Source organism: Bos indicus, chromosome 1 (genome assembly GCF_029378745.1).
Source record: "Bos indicus isolate NIAB-ARS_2022 breed Sahiwal x Tharparkar chromosome 1, NIAB-ARS_B.indTharparkar_mat_pri_1.0, whole genome shotgun sequence".
In the NCBI taxonomy this organism is placed as follows: Eukaryota; Metazoa; Chordata; class Mammalia; order Artiodactyla; family Bovidae; genus Bos; species Bos indicus.
The window spans coordinates 69,473,391-69,491,221 of NC_091760.1; the positions used below are offsets into that span (position 1 = coordinate 69,473,391).

The 17,831-nt window shown below is 41.8% G+C and overlaps 1 protein-coding gene across 31 annotated transcripts in view; it reads left to right on the top strand.

The window, feature by feature from the left end:
• Positions 1 to 17,831, top strand: part of KALRN (kalirin RhoGEF kinase) — a 689,644-nt gene that overhangs the window by 421,250 nt on the left and 250,563 nt on the right. For all 31 annotated transcript variants that reach the window (XM_019956772.2, XM_019956779.2, XM_070800327.1 and 28 more), the window contains 3 exons: positions 1,624 to 1,738; positions 6,165 to 6,280; positions 6,774 to 6,896. In XM_019956772.2, coding sequence (XP_019812331.1) covers positions 1,624 to 1,738; positions 6,165 to 6,280; positions 6,774 to 6,896 — 354 coding nt within the window. The remainder of the gene's footprint in view (positions 1 to 1,623; positions 1,739 to 6,164; positions 6,281 to 6,773; positions 6,897 to 17,831) is intronic.

Genomic DNA, 17,831 nt, shown 5'->3' on the forward strand with positions numbered 1-17,831 from the left:
CTCAAATTCCTTGCTTTTATGTTCTGCTTCCTTTCAGGTTTCTGAAAGCACACTAGAGACTTTTTATACCTTAACATGTTGCCCCTGATTTTCTACAATTCTGTAATTAACTGCTTTTCTTTCATTAGGGATTTTCTCTACTTGACCACTTCTTTAAGTTTTATTTTTATTCTTTTTTAAAGATGACCTCCTGCTGCTCTCCTCCCATCTATCTAGTATCTGCACCTGCATTTGATCAGAACCCTTAGTAATCAGCTCATACTAATAAGATTAAATAGAAATCCTTCCATATAAGGCTTAAGATGATTTTAAAAGTCTTCCCTCTGATAAAACAAAGTTTAAAGTGAAACAATTTAAGTAGAGCATGTCAAAGTTTTTAAGTAGAGGTATAAAGGTATTTCTTCATAAAATTAAATGTTTTTTTTGAAGAAGGGAAAAAAATGTTCTGAGGTTTTCCACATGTGCCTAAAACCATAGTTGAGAAGCTGTTGTTGTGGAAATTACAAGCCAAATGGACAGAAGATCAAGCTCTCTGTACACATCAGTGGATGTATTTTGGATTCTTTAGTTGTGGACCACTATCCAGCTTTAAATTCATGGGCCTTAGGGTGGTGGAACCATGAACAGTCTTACCAGAGCTCCCAGAAACCGTTATTGTGAAAGCAACATTTAAAATAATTTTTTACCATGTGATTCGTAGAATCAGATGCTAAATATAAAAAAGCTTAGTTTTGACCATATAATTTGTAGAATCAGATGCTAAGTAGGAAAAAGTTTAGAAGTTAACAATTTTGTTTAGAGATAATTTAGTTCTGAAAGCTGTGGACTGAAAATTAATGGAATAACATGTATTACTTCTACCAACAGGAAAAATACTGCTTTGTAAAGAAATTTCAGAAAATCTCTGGTCTTGAGAGAAACTAGAAGCACTCTATCAGTAGACCTAGATTCTAGTCCTGACTTGATCATGACTCCTGCCCTTGCTGGGCCCCAGCCTCCTTCCGGTACAGCAGCATGGGACAAACCTGTCCTCTCTGCCACCCACTGCTCTGTGAGCCTTAAGGGGATGGTACAATGGCTCTTACTCTTTTACATGATATATTGTGCCCAGCAGTAGGATGTTTATTAATCTTATTGAGGTGGAGTTGGGTTTTATAGACAAACATGTTTCTAAAATGTGGGTAATTTCCATTTATATTTGGAACGTGTGGTTAATAAGTTTGATTACTAAATTTGCTTTCTTGAGTCTAAATTAAGCTAACGTTAAAGCGACTTACACCAAGGTCGTATATGAGGCACTCTTATATGTGGCAGAGGGAAATCAGGCTGAAAGGTGATGGTGGTCATGCTGAATCAATACATGTAGTAGTCAAGGAGTAGCTGATTTCTTTTTTCGCTTGTGATGGAAAGGAGAGAGGAACAGGGAGCTTTTCTTTTTTAAGCTTTTCACTTAAAAGAATAAGTGAACCTCTTCCATTAGAACTGGAACATCCATGTTGCTCCAGTTGGCCTCCAGGACTCTGCTCACCCAGAGACCCAGAAGCCTCATCGCCAGCATCCCTTCTCTGGTGCCTTAGATCACGTGCACCTCTGGACTGGGACTTCACACTTTGTCTCTCTCAGGCCTGCACCCTGGCACGGCGGAATGCTGAGGTCTTTCTCAAGTACATCCATAGGAACAACGTCAGCATGCCCAGTGCTGCCAGCCACACCCGAGGACCCGAACAGCAAGTGAAAGGTCAGTGTGAGCCCTGCCAACCTGAAGCCACTCCAGCCACATGGATCAGAGCTTGGTACCTGGTCTTCATGTGACCTCAAATTTCCTGGTTCTTCTCCTTAGATAAGAAAAAGTGTGATGTGGGATGGTATTTCAGTGGCAATTCATCATGCATCAAAATTTTGAATGGAAAAATGACTATAAAGTTTCTCCAAATATATTTTGTTTTATCTTAGAGTTTCAGTTCAGTTCAGTCGTGTCCAACTCTTTGCGACCCCATAGACTGCAGCATGCCAGGCCTCCCTGTCCATCACCAACTCCCAGAGTTTACCCAAACTCCTGTCCATTGAGTCAGTCATGCCATCCAACCATCTCATCCTCTGTCATCACCTTCTCCTCCTGCCTTCAATCTTTCCCAGCATCAGGGTCTTTTCAAATAAGTCAGCTCTTCACATCAGATGGCCAAAGTATTGGAATTTCAGCTTCAACATCAGTCCTTCCAATGAACACTCAGAACTGATCTCCTTTAGGATGGACTGGTTGGATCTCCTTGCAGTCCAAGGGACTCTCTTAGAGTTTATAACAATGCTAAGAAAAATAACAGATAATCTCTACATATCTACACTGTGCAGTATCATAGTCACTGGTCACATGTGACTTTTGAGCAGTTGAAATGTGCCTAGTTACCCGCACTGACTATTCATTACTTTAAGTGTCATAGCCAAACATGGCTACCATATTGAATGGCACAAGATTGAGTTACCTTACAGCCTGAGAACGAGACATGGACTGAGATTCATAAAACCACATTCTAATCCTGGTTTTATTGCAATGTACAATGTGCTGCATGCTCAGTCGTGTCTGACTCTTTGCAACCCCATGGACTGTAGCCTACCAGCTCCTCTGTCCCTAGGATTTTCCAGGTAAGAATCCTGGAGTGAGTTGCCATTTCCTCCTCCAGGGGATCTTTCCAACCCAGGAATCAAACCCAAGTCTCCTGAGTTACCTGCATTGGCAGGCGGGGGTTTTTTGTGTGTGTGTGTGTTTTGTTTTTTGTTTTTTTTTACCACTGAGCCACCTAGTTTTATTACTTACTGCTTAAGCTTTAGAAACTTCAGTTTTCTTATTGAAAAATGAAGAAGGATGTGTAAATTCTTGCTGCTCAAAATATGGGCCCCAGACCAGTAGCATTGACAACACTTGGGAGCTTATAAGAAACATTATCTCATGCCCCACTTAAACCTACGGAATCAGAACCTCCTTTTTGGCAAGAGCTCCTCCATCCCACCAGAACCAGGTGATTTTTGTGCACGTAAAATTTAGATAAGTACTAGTCTAGATAATCTTCAGTATTTCTCTGATTTCTATAAAGTCTACCGTTGTATGGACAAAAATCAGTAACCTTTAAAATTGTTCATTTGCTGACCAACATTAAGATTAAATTATTATTGGTGGAATCACTTACTCTGGACCTTACAGAAATTAGCCTTTGAGTGGGTGAAGAATTTAACAAATGTCATCTTGACACAGCACAGCAATACAACCCTGGAGACCAGCACTAGGGAGGGAAGTGATACAGGCTTGGCAAGCTGCTAAGGGGACAGTGGGAAGTTTGGACCTCTTTTAGGAAGGGCCTCTTTTATGCTTAAGGAGCTCGGGAGGTGGCAAGATCCTCTGATCTTGGAAGAATTCTTCACCAGGAAGAATTAAAACTTAGGAATCAAAGTTCCCTACAGAGAAGAAAGAAGAGGGTTCCTTTTCCAGATGTGCTATCTGTTTGCAGCTGAGGGGCCCTGTGGGTGGCTGGCATTATGTCACCTTTCCCTTCCTGCAGATTTTTCAAGGTCTGTGTTCTGATGTCTAAATATGACTTGAGAGAGGCCAGCTACCTGCTGAGAGCAAGCACGCCCCACCTGCACCTCCACCCCAGTGTGCCAAGAGTGGCAGCCTCCCAGGGAGAGCAGGATGTGCCGCATCTTGGTTGGGGCCAGAGCAGGGTGTGCCCTCAGGAAAGCTTAAAGAGGGGCAAAAATGAAACCTGAAACTCATTAGGACATTCACCTAAGCTGGGCTAATTCCCTCAGCCACCACGGAGGGACCTCAGTGAACAAAGCTCTAATTTGGAGACAAAAAGACTAAAGATAACACTTGTTCTCACTGTCTTTGCCCAGTTGTAGCTTTCACCTGAGCAGAGACCTATGACCTCTTCTGTATCCATTTCCTTTCCACCTGCTGCCTGGGCCCAAAGCCAGTACCTCTTATTTTAAGTTTTTCTTATAGCAACAATTATTACTATGTAACAACCCCTGAAATACAGTGGCCCACAACTGTAAGCATTTATTGTTCATTGACTGCATTGCCTGGGGACCAGCTGCCTTGGCTGGGCTCAACAATGCACTCCTGCTTGAGACTGCAGGTCTGGCTGGCTTGGCCCCTTCACTACAGGATGGGTTCTTGTCTGCTCCATGTGGATTAATTCTGGGACCTTGTTGAAGGGGCAGTGGTCACCCAGGAGAACTTCTTAGGGAGGTAATAGCAGAGATCAAAGGGGCAAGGTCGAGTGCACAAGCACTCTCCAAGCCCCTACTTATGTCCTATCAACAACCCATTTGCCAAAACAAGTCACATGACCAAGTGTGAGGTCACAGGTGAGGAAGTACACTTGGTCTCTTTGGGGGAGGAACTAAAAAGCTACATAATAAGAGCATAGATATAGAGAGAGATCAATAATAGGGACCCATATAAGTTCTCAGCCTAAGGGAGAAGAGACAGGTTCTATCCTTCAAGAGTTAAACTTCCATAGTGCATTAAAAGTTCACAAAAATCAACAAGCACTACAATTTGGGCTGTGCCCTCTGTGTAGAGCACACTGTTACCGAGTCCAGGCTTGCTCTGCTTACCCCATGAGCCAGTAGACCTAGAAGATGGCAGACTAATGTCTCAAAATAACAGTCTTATTGGGGTATTAATACTGGGTTCTTTTATAGATCAGAGATGAGAGGAGGTGAAGAAACAAAGTATAAGGGCCATTAATCTTGCAAATATCTCCTATAATGGCAAGCCTCAGCCAGGGAATGTGTTGATTTCTTCTTTTCTGCCATCCACAAGTGGACAGGATTCTGAGCAAAGGCACTTTAGTTTAACAGTCAGGCAGAGGGGCAGGATTCTCTGAGGCAGACCATTATGGGTGGTTATGGATTATTATTATAATCCATTATGGATTATAGTAACAAAACAAACAAAAAGCAAGTCAAAGAAACAGTTCCAACATGCAGTCAGAATTGGCTTTTCCCTGCAACATAACTTGTGCTTTACAGCCCCAATAACCTGGGAGCCCAAGGTGGCTAAGAAGTCATAAAATTCTACACTTTTCCATAAGAATGACCTTGGGCCAGTTGCCTACTCTCTCTAAACCTCAGTTTCTTCATCTGTAAAGTGGAGATAAAAATGGTCCATGCATAATGAGGTACTCTGAAAATACGTGTCTGCCATATAGTGAGCACTGAATAAGTGTCAACTTTTCATAGCATCGTTCTTGTATATCTTATTAGTATCTAATGTAGTTAGTGGGAAGTCAGAGGCAAACAGTACAAAATAGATTTGATGCTTCAAGCTTAGAACATACTATTAAACACTGGAGATCTATCCACATAGCCAGCTGCTTCTGGAACAACAGGAGAAGTAGGAAGAGGGAGGGAGCTGACATGGACAAATGCCTCCCACAGCCTCTGCTGTGCTTCATGGCCTCATGCCCATCCTCACACCTACCATCATTAGAGATGATTGAAAATAGCTTTAGCTTTTCTTATGATCGGTCCCAACCACCAGGGGAGTTTGGGCTTAGAGACATGATTCCATGATGACATGATTTCAACGCAACTTCCCTATGCCCATGATTTAGAGGTTTTTAAACTGAGGCTATGCTGTTAAAGTACTAAGAGCACAGCCCTTTGTATAGGCAGAGTATGTGGCAAGTGACGTGGTTGTCCATGCAGTTACCCCAATCCTCCTGCCTGTTCACCTCTGGCCCTCCCCTAGAACCTCCAAGAGTGGCTGGGATCCCTGCCAAGTCCATTCACTCTCTACAGGCTCTAAGCATCTGGTTGAATTAGTTATTATTTTCAGCACCAATACTTCCCAAGGTCTCCTATCATCAAGGACTAGCTTTGGTGTGAAGAAAATCAGGGTCACTTTTAAGTCACCCTGGGGACATCCTCTCCCCCACTTTATTGATGCAACTTCATCAGTAAGCCCTCCCCCAGTCTCCCCAATATTGCTCTCCTCTGGGAAATTCTCTCTGAACCAAACTTTGACCCCTTGCTTCTGGTATTGAATTAGTCCTATGGGGAGAGTTGAAGGGCACAGTTATCTGGGATGGGGGGCCCGAGTAGCTGGTCAGATTTGATCAGGGCCTTCCTGAGACCAGCACCTGCTCTCTGCCCTGCAGCCATCCTGAGTGAGCTCTTACAGAGGGAGAACCGTGTCCTGCACTTCTGGACATTGAAGAAGCGGCGGTTAGACCAGTGTCAGCAATACGTGGTGTTTGAGCGAAGCGCCAAGCAGGTATGTTCAGTGCTTTCCCTGGAGTTGTCTTGGACAAGGACTGTACAGAGGCCCAGATGACCAAGACTTGGGCAGTTCCAAAGAGGGTCATCACACCGACAGAATAGAGATGGGAGATGGGGGTGAGAAGAGGAATGCTTGCACTGACAGCAGTTCGATCTTCACCAAGCACTCGGCTCAGAATTTGATGACAGGAGTTGGGAGGAGATGCTGGGGGCAGATCGCCCTGACTCATGGATGATAGTGGACCTGGTCTAGAAGAGTCCCTGGTTTAATGGACAAGACACTGTCTTTGCTGGTGGGTTTTTCCAGGTATAACAGAGAAGGGCACTTTCATAAATCAACTTCCAAGCTACGTACTGATTAAATCATGCCAGGGTTTCCTGGGTCCATCATATTGTTCCAAACCACAAATGTTCACATCAGACCATGGCATATTTTCCTACTATCAGCTGGCTTTTGGGAGAACTTAGTGGGTTGTTTCCTCCCACAGGCACTAGACTGGATCCAAGAAACAGGTGAATATTACCTCTCAACACATACCTCCACCGGGGAGACCACAGAGGAGACTCAGGAACTGCTGAAAGAATATGGGGAGTTCAGGGTGCCTGCCAAGGTAGGAAGCATCCTGGAGCCCTCCCCTTCCACCCAGCACATCCCATTCTGGCCATTTTCACACTGTGAGTGAGAGAACAGCCTCTGTACAGAAATGCTTGACCACAGAGCCAATGGGGGACATGTAGGTAGAATCATCTCCTTTGAAATATGAACATTCAAAGAGATGCAGCTGCTGGGTAGAGCTCTGTACACAGGGTCTCAACTCCTATATGCTGTGCTTCTGAATGGACCTCATCTTTGTGCTCCAGGTTCTGGAATCTGCTGTGTTCTTTTAGACCAAATACAGCAAAGGAATGTATTCATGTGAAATGCACATTGTGTGTATGAATATCAGCCACATACTCTTGAAATCTGAATGGCTTGGGAAGTCCACCTTTTGAGAAGGGCCAGTGGTTATGGGTGGCTTCACAAAGCAGATTCCAGAACTATTTCCATCTGGCCTTGCCCAGGAAATGAGCTGGGCTGGGGTCCCTGGGGAGCAAAACACACTCTGGTGTATGTACCCACATCCTCACACCCCCATTCACACTGAATGGAGAATGCTATAATAGAAGGAAATCTTGTTTTCATGTTTTCCTATCCAGGATTTGATCTGAGGACCTTGGGTTTGAAGGAAATCTATCTCAGTTCCCTCTTGTAGCTTCCTTGTCCCTCACCCTGGGCTCCGTGCCATGGAGGACCACCTTTGGCATCACTTCCAGGCATGGCAGATGCTCTTCCAGGATGAGAGCTGCTTTTGTGGCAGTCAAGAGAGGAACATATTAATGCCTACCTTACCCAGAGATCCCTCTGACACTATGTCAAATCTCTTCTAATTTACTGTAACAAAATTAGACTCTTAGCCTCATTCCTGAGATATTTCAGAAGTGGTTTTACACTTTGTGAATCCTACACCCCAAACTCTTGATAGCAGGGAGTTTTCCTCTGCACACTTGTGAGCTTTTGGGCCTTGTCATTCAATATGAAAAGCTGTCAATCAGATAAGAAATTCATTTCAACACCAGCTAGAACAAACAGCACTAGGGATGTGGCAGATGCACAGAACCCTTTTAAATTCTTTTAATGAAATAGTTTAAATGAAAATAGTTTTGAATTACCCACTTTGCATCCATCTGCCCATCTCCAGATAGTGTCAACAATGAATCATTAGTAGTCTAAATAGTATCAGATCCATGGTGATCCTATTCACATAGGATGGATCACAGCAGATACCCAGAACTTCCTAGGATCAGAATCTGCCCATCACACAAGTAGAAATGTGGAGAATCATTTAGTCAATTAATTTTATTCTTCTTTTACAATCTTCCTATCTTTCTCCTTTCTGTTCACATTGTTGTCACCCTAATTGGGTTCTTTGCTTTCAGCCTTTCCTTCCTTCCAGTCCATCCTGTCCTTCATTGGTGTTCCTCTCTAAAACACTACTTTGGTCATATTGCCAACCAGCTTGAGAGCTTTTATAACTCTCCAGTGCCTTCAGGCTAACACTCAACAACATCTACATCTGGATCACCTTACAACCCCCACTGTATCTTCACTTACCCATTTATGCAAATTTTACACTCCGGCTGAATGGATATATTTTCTTACCCTCCAAGAAATACATCATTTATTTTCGTGCCTCTGTATCTTTTCTATACTGATTTTCTCCTTAGATTAGCCTTCTCTTCCCTCTAGTTTGTACTTCTTAAAAAGATGCCACCTTTCCACTTCAGTGCCTCCTCCTCCGTGATCCTGCCTACCTGCCAGAATACAATCTGGCCCATCCTTGGACCGCAGCCATTGTCTGTGTAGCCCTTAAGGCACCTGTCTTGACCATCCTGTTCTCCCAGTAATGTGTATGCAGTGTTGTCTCCTATATGAGCCTGCAAGATCCAAAAGGACAAGAACAATGCTTTATTCACTTTCCTAACTGTATCTTATGGCGGCTGTGATGGCGCACGAGTGCAGCAGCTGCGACGGCACAGGCGCGCAGCACCAGATGTTCACACCAAAATCAGATTGATTATATTCTTTACAGCCAAAGGTGGAGAAGCGCTATACAGTGAGCAAAAACAAGACCAGGAGCTGACTGTGGCTCAGATCATGAACTCCTTATTGCCAAATTCAGACTGAAATTGAAGAAAGTGGAGAAAACCACTAGATCATTCAGGTATGACAAATCAAATCCCTTATGACTATACAGTGGAAGTGAGAAATAGATTTAAGGGACTAGATCTGATAAAGTGCCTGATGAACTATGGGTGGAGGTACGTGACACTGTACAGGAGACAGGAATCAACATGATCCCCAAGAAAAAGAAATGCAAAAAAAAAAAAAAAAATGGCCTTCTGAGGAGGCCTTACAAATAACTGTGAAAAGAAGAGAAGTGAAAAGCAAAGGAGAAAAGGAAAGATATACCCATGTGAATGCAGAGTTCCAAAGAATAGCAAGGAGAGATAAGAAAGCCTTCCTCAGCGATCAATGCAAAGAAATAGAGGAAAACAATAGAATGGGAAAGACTAGAGATCTCTTAAAGAAAATTAGAGATACCAAAGGAACATTTCATGCAAAGATGAGCTCAATAAAGGACAGAAATGGTAGGGACCTAGAAGAAGCAGAAGATATTAAGAAGTGGTGGCAAGAATACACAGAAGAACTGTACAAAAAAGAGCTTCATGACCCAGATAATCACGATGGTGTGATAACTGACCTAGAGCCAGACATCCTGGAATGTGAAGTCAAGTGGGCCTTAGGAAGCATCACTACATACAAAGCTAGTGGAGGTGATGGAATTCCGTTGAGCTATTCCAAATCCTGAAAGATGATGCTGTGAAAGTGCTGCACTCAATATGCCAGCAAATTTGGAAAACTCAGCAGTGGCCACAGGACTGGAAAAGGTCAGTTTTCATTCCAATCCCAAAGAAAGGCAATGCCAAAGAATGCTCAAACTACCGCACAATTGCACTCATTTCACGCGCTAGTAAAGTAATGCTTAAAATTCTCCAAGCCAGGCTTCAACAATACGTGAACCATGAACTTCCAGATGTTCAAGCTGGTTTTAGAAAAGGCAGAGGAACCAGAGATCAAATTGCCAACATCTGCTGGATCATTGAAAAAGCAAGAGAGCTCCAGAAAAACATCTATTTCTGCTTTATTGACTATGCCAAAGCCTTTGACTGTGTGGATCACAATAAACTGTGGAAAATTCTTCAAGAGATGGGAATACCAGACCACCTGACCTGCTTCTTGAGAAACCTGTATGCAGGTCAGGAAGCAACAGTTAGAACTGGACATGGAACAACAGACTGGTTCCAAATAGGAAAAGGAGTAGTCAAGGCTATATATTGTCACCCTGCTTATTTAACTTCTATGCAGAAGAAGAGAAACACTGGGCTGGATGAAGCACAAGCTGGAATCAAGATTGCCGGGAGAAATATCAATCACCTCAGATATGCAGATGACACCACCCTTATGGCAGAAAGTGAAGAAGAACTAAAGAGCCTCTTGATGAAAGTGAAAGAGGAGAGTGAAAAGTTGGCTTAAAGCTCAACATTCAGAAACCAAAGATCATGGCATCCGGTCCCATCACTTCATGGCAGATAGATGGGGAAACAGTGGAAACAGTGGCTGACTATTTTTTTGGGCTCCAAAATCACTGTAGATGGTGATTGCAGCCATGAAATTAAAAGATGCTTACTCCTTGGAAGGAAAGTTATGACCAACCTAGATAACATATTAAAAAGCAGAGACATTACTTTGCCAATGAAGCTCCATCTAGTCAAGGCTATGGTTTTTCCAGTAGTCATGTATGGATGTGAGAGTTGGACTGTGAAAAAAGCTGAGCATTGAAGAATTGATGCTTTTGAACGATGGTGTTGTAAAAGACTCTTGACAGTCTCTGCGAATGCAAGGAGATCCAACCTGTCCATCCTAAAGGAGATCAGTCCTGGGTGTTCATTGGAAGGTCTGATGTTGAAGCTGAAACTCCAGTACTTTGGCCACCTGATGCAAAGAGCTGACTCATTGGAAAAGACCCTGATTCTGGGAAAGATTGAGGGCAGGAGGAGAAGGGGACAACAGAGGATGAGATGGTGGATGGCATCACTGACTTGATGGACATGGGTTTGGGTAGACTCTGGGAGTTGGTGATGGACAAGGAGGCCTGGCATGCTGCGGTTCACGGGGTCGCAAATAGTTGGACACGACTGAGCAACTGAACTGAACTATATCTTATACATTGAAGAGAGGCTACAAATATTTGAGAACAAAAGAGAAAAAAAAGTCTGGGTAGATTTCAAGAACTCTTCCTCCTCAAATTTCTATTTAATATGATTTTTTTACTTTGGCTCTCTCTCTGTTCTTACTCTTAACTATTTCTGTTAATGGGATTTCATCCTCCCATTTATCATTTCCAGCTGTCAGGACTATTCGGTGTGAGAATATCTACAAGTTAACAAATCCACCTGGGGATCTTCTGATGAAAGGCAATAGCCTCCTGCCCTACCCTATTCCTGCTTACCAGAAGCAAACCTCTTTTAACCACCCATCTTTGGTTTTAATCTTTATAACCAGTAAAGTGAATTTGAAATAGAAACCAAATTGGCCTTAAACCACAAGACAGAAAGTATGATGGACCACAGGATTGAATTGAGCAATAGAATATACTAGTCGTGTCCGACTCTTTGCAACCCCATGGACTGTAGCCTACCAGGCTCCTCTGTCCATGGGATTTTCCAGGCAATAGTCCTGGAGTGGATTGCCATTTCCTTCTCCAGGGGATCTTCCCAACCCAGGGATCGAACCCAGGTCTCCTGCATTGTAGACACACGCTTTACTGTCTGAGCCAGCAGGGAAGTATAGAATATACTGAGTCTATCAAATTAGATACTCTATTCCAAAGAAACAGATCAAGTAGAAGAAACACTGCATATCAAAACGTACTTTCTATATAGCAATACAACAATGTGAGAATAAAAATAAGATAAAGAGAATTTGTGTGAGGATAAGAGGAAAACAAAATTTTCTTGTGCTATATTGTAGTCAAGCCAGTTAGAAGAATCCAAGTGATATATTCCAGTTGTGGATTTCAAAATTTATAAAGGGCCAAGGTATATGGTGATAATTAAAGCTTAATCATCTTAACATCTGGAAGAACTCAGTTTTTCTAATAGGAAAACTCTTTAGATTCTTCTGTTTTCCATTTTTTACAATTTAGTGGTTTTCCATACATTGACAGGGTTGTGCAACGATTGCCACCATCTAGTTCCAGAATATTTCATCACTCCCAGAATAAACCCCATACCCATCAATAGTTACTCGCGTCTTTTCCTCCCCTAAGCCCCTGACAACCTCTAATCTGCTTTCTATCTCTATGAATCTGCCTGTTCCAGACAATTTGTGATGCAACTTGGAATCATGGAATCATATAATATGTGGTCTTTAGTATCTGGCTTCTTTTACTTAACATATTTTCAAGATTCATCCATTTTGCAGCAGGTCTTCATTGGAACTCCATTTTTGTGACTGGATAATACTCCATTGTATGGATATATACCACATTTGTTTATCCATTCATCAGTTGATAGACATTTGAATTGTTTCCAGTTTTTGACTACTGTGAATGATGTTGCTGTGACCATTGTGTACGGGTGTTGGTGTGAACATTTGTTTTCAATTCTTAGGTATATACCTGAAAGTAGATATCTGGGTCACATGATGACTCTATATTTAACTTTTTGAGGAAATGCCAAACTGTTTCCAAAAGTGTGAACACCATTTTCCATTCCCACCAGCAGTGTATATGAGTTCTGACTTCTCCATATCCTCTCCAACACTGGTTATCATCCATATTCTTTATATAGCCATACTAGAGGGTATGAAGTGGCATTTCATTGTGGTTTTTATTTATATTTCTCAATAAGTAATGATATTGAGAAAGTATTTTTTAATTAATTTATTTTTTATTGAAGGATAAAATTGCTTTACAGAATTTTGCTGTTTTCTGTCAAACCTCAACATGAATCAAACCATAGGTATACATATATCCCCTCCTTTTTGAAACTCCATCCCATCTCCCTCCCCAACCCACCCCTCTAGGTTGATACAGAGCCCCGTTTGAGTTTCCTGAGACATACAGCAAATTCCCGTTTGATATCTATTTTTCATATGGTAATGTAAGTTTCCATGTTACTCTTTCCATACATCTCACCCTCTCCTCCCCTCTCCACATGTCCTAAGTCTATTCTCTATGTCTGTTTCTCCATTGTTGCCCTGTAAATCAATTATTCAGTACCATTTTTCTAGATTCCATATATATGTGTTAGAATATGGTATTTATCTTTCTCTTTCTGACTCACTTCACTCTGTATAATAGGTTCTAGGTTCATCCACCTCATCAGAACTGACTCAAATGCTTTTTATGGCTGAGTAATATTCTATATATATATATATATATATATATATATATATGCACACACACACACACACACATACATACATACGTATATACCCCAACGTCTTTATCCATTCATCTGTCGATGGACATCTAGGTTGCTTGCTTCCATGTTCTAACTATTGTAAATAGTGCTGCAATGAACAGTGGGATACATGTGTCTCTTTCAATTTTGGTTTCCTCAGGGTATATGCCTAGGAGTGGAATTGCTGGGTCATATGGTGGTTTTATTCCTAGTTTTTTAAGGAATCTCCATACCGTCTTCCATGGTGGCTGTATCAATTTACATTCCTAACAACAGTGCAAGAGTGTTCCCTTTTCTCCACACCCTCTCCAGCATTTATTGTTTATAAGCTTTTTGATGAGGGCCATTCTGACAGGTGTAAGGTGATATCTCATTGTAGTTTTTGATTTACATTTCTCTAATAATGAGCGATATTGAGCATCTTTTCATGTGTTTGTTAGCCATCTGTATGTCTCCTTTGGATAAATGTCTGTTTAGGTCTTTTTCCCACTTTTTGATTGGGTTGTTTGTTTTTCTGGTATTGAGTTGTTTGAGCTGCTTATATATTTTGGAAATTAATCCTTTGTCAGTTGCTTCATTTGCTATTATTTTCTCCCATTCTGAGAGTTGTCTTTTCACCTTGCTTCTAGTTTCCTTTGCTGTGCAAAAGTTTTTAAGTTTAATCAGGTTCCACTTATTTACTTTAGTTTTTATTTTCATTAATCTAGGAGGTGGGTCATAGAGGATCTTGCTTTAATTTATGTCATCGAGTGTTCTGCCTATGTTTTCCTCTAAGAGTTTTATAGTTTCTGGTCTTACATTTAGGTCTTTATCCATTTTGAGTTTATCTTTGTGTATGGTGTCTAATTTCATTCTTTTACATGTAGCTGTCCAGTTTTCCCAGCACCATTTATTGAAGAAGCTGTCTTTACCCCATGGTATATTCTTGCCTCCTTTGTCAAAAATAAGGTACCCATTGGTGCAAGGGTTTATCTCTGGGCTTTCTATCTTGTTCCATTGGTCTACATTTCTGTTTTTGTGCCAGTACCATACTGTCTTGATGACTGTAGCTTTGTAGTATAACGTGAAGTCAGGAAGGTTGATTCCTCCACTCCATTCTTCTTTCTCTAGACTGCTTTGGCTATTCGGGATCTTTTGTGTTTCCATATGAATTGTGAAAAGTTTAGTTTTTCATGTTTAATGACAATCTCTCTCCCATGCAATGAATATGAAGATATACCTCAAGAAACTGTTTTCCTATACAGGGAACTCGATAATTCCATACCTACAAAGAATGTAGCAATAAGTACAAGGCAGATTAGCAATGAAAGGCCAATTGGAAGTTTATAATGAGTTGATAAGAATATATCAAGAAGGCTAAATTTTAAAGACTTGTCAAATGTGCTAAAGACACCAAAGGGGTTTTTAACAAACTATATTCAGAGTAAGGCACTGTGCTTAGGGAAGATGGTATAATATTAACTGATCAAAGGAAGGAAGAGAAAGAAAGAAAGAAAAAAGAAAAATAGAACCACTGAACTCTTATTTAACTTCTGTTTTTTCCAGCAATAACAATTAGAATTCAAAATGAAAGAGCAAAACATATAATAGGGGGCATAAGAAGCCCAAGATAAGTGAGATGTCAGTCCCAAATTTCCAATCCCAAGTAAATTATATTCCCCAAAGTCTCCCTTTGTCCACAGGATCATGTCTTTACTTCTGAACCTAACATGCAAGCACCTCTACAATCTGACCCCCACTTTGTCAGTCTATATAAGTTACTCTTCTTGGTGGTAAGGTTTGAGTTTCAAACTGGCTTAAGTTACAAAGAGGAAAAGATTATTGTATGGCAGGATATGGAAATAAAGACAGAAGCTATGTAGCTAGACTTCCCAGGAGCCCAGGAAAAGCTGAGTGACTCAACCCCATGGGAAGAACAAGACATATAGCGTAGTCTTACCTCTGGAGATGAAAACTGGGATGTCACCTGAGACCAAGGACAGTCCCAGCAGCTGTGTTGCCTGGTCAGCTCATCACAGGCTAACACCACCATCACTGTGACTCACTTCCCTTCTCTCCTTCTGTCTGCTCTCTGCTTTCACTTCTGCTCTGCAAAAAGCTACCCAGAACCCTGTCTCTATGGTCCACGTTCCCAGAAAATCCACCCAGCATGTTGCCCCTGTCCCTGTTCAGTAAGAGCTCCTAGACCAGGACACCTTGGAAGTCACTGGCTGAATACTGATGGGCTGCCCTCATGGGACAGGTTTTACATCTGATCTCATCAGCAGTGGCCAGACATGCAGCAGGTCACATGGTGCCACCACAGTCACCTACTAGAAATCAGTTCAGACTGCTCTCAGGAGGGATTGGGTCCGTTTCATGACTCAAATCTGTTCATCAGTTTTCATTCCATTCCCAAAGAACGTAATGCCAAAGAATGTTCAAACTACCACACAATGGCACTCATTTCACACGCTAGCAAGATCATGCTCAAAATCAACCAAGCTCGGCTTCAACAGTACATGAACCAAGAACTTCCAGACGTACGTACAAACTGGATTTAGAAAAGGCAGAGGAACCAGAGATCAAATTGCCAACATCCGTTGGATCATAGAAAAAGCAAGAGAATTCCAGAAAAACATCTGTTTCTGCTTCATTGACTATGCTAAAGCCTTTGACTGAATGGATCACAGTAAACTGTGGAAAATTCTTAAAGAGATGGGAATACCAGACCACCTTACATGCCTTCTGAGAAACCTGTATGCAGGTTAAGAAGCAGCAGTTAGAACCTCATATGGAACAATGAACTGGTTCCAAGTTGGGAAAAGAGTACATCAAGGCTGTACATTGTCACCCTGCTTATTTAATTTATATGTAGAGTACATCATGCAAAATGCTGGTCTGGATGAATCACAAACTGGAATCAAGATTGCTGGGAGAAATATCAATAACCTCAGATAAGCAGATGACACCACCCCCTTATGGCAGAAAGTGAAGAGGAACTAAAGAGCCTCTTGATGAAGGTCAAAGAGACAATGAAAAAGCTTGCTTAAAATGCAACATTCAAAAAACAAAGATCGTGGCATCTGGTCCCATCACTTCATGGCAAATAGATGGGGAAATGATGGAAACAGTGAAAGACTATTTTCTTGGCCTCCAAAATCACTGTAGACTGTGACTGCAGCTGTGAAATTAAAAGACGCTTGCTCTTTGGGAGAAAAGCTATGACAAACCTAGACAACATATGAAAAAGCAGAGACGTTACTTTACCAACAAAGGTCCATATAATCAAAGCTATGGTTTTTCCAGTAGTCATGTGTGGGTGTGAGAGTTGGACCATAAAGAAGTCTGAGCACTGAAGAATTGATGCTTTTGAACTGTGTTGTTGGAGGAGACTCTTGAGAGTCCCTTAGACTGCAAGAAGATCAAACCAGTCAACCCTAAAGGAAATCAATCCTGAATGTTCATTGGAAGGACTGATGCTGAAGCTGAAGCTCCTATACTTTGGCCACCTAATGTGAAGAGCCAGCTCATTAGAAAAGACCCTGATGCTGGGAAAGATTGAGGGTAGGAGGAGAAGGGGATGATAGAGGACAAGATGATTGAGTGGCATCACTGACTCAGTGGACATGAGTTTGAGCAAGCTCCAGTAGATGGTGAAGGACAGGGAAGCCTGAGGTGCTGCAGTCCATGGAGTCACAAAGAGCTGGACACGACTGATTGAACAACAATTCTTCCCATGTAAGCCTTCAACTCTTGCTGGCCTAGCTCTGCTCACCTTTCAGCATAATATTTGCCCACTCATCCATTTTCCCAACATTATGTTATACCTACTAAACATTGCTGATACAAATGAGTAAGATATCACATTTATCTCTTAGAAACATATGGTCTAATGAAGGAGACACATAAATAACTCAGGATGATACACACTGAAGTAGCAGCATGTGTGTGGTACTGTGTGAAGACTGGGAAGGGCAATCCCCCCTCAGCTTGTTGGGAGGGGAGGAGGGACATTTAGATAAAGCCAGAGGTGAAGAAGAGCCACTGATTGCAGGAGGGGCAGGCGGAGCTCAACATGGCTGGAGTTTAGGAGCCACAGAGAGCTGTGGTCACACAGGCAGGTGAGGCCACGTGAGGAAGGCCTTTCTGTGCTGCTCATTTCACTGTCTGTTTGCTTCCCCGGGTTCCACATGTACCTGGAATGCTCTTGCTCGCATGCCATTCTCCTTATTGACGCTGAAATCAGTTTTGATGTTTCAGGATATAATTTCCTCTGCTATAGCTGCTCTGGTAGGACTGTTGCTACCAATAGGCTATAAACCCCCATCTCATACGCAAGTCTCCGTACCAATAGCAGAGAATAGATATATATTTCCAAGACTTTTATATAAAGATAGGTTTCTTGATTATAGCTACAAAATTAATGTTTAAAGTTAAAAAAAAAAAAAACTAAGAAAAATTGTTTTCCAGGGGGAAAACCCCAAGTGCAATGACAT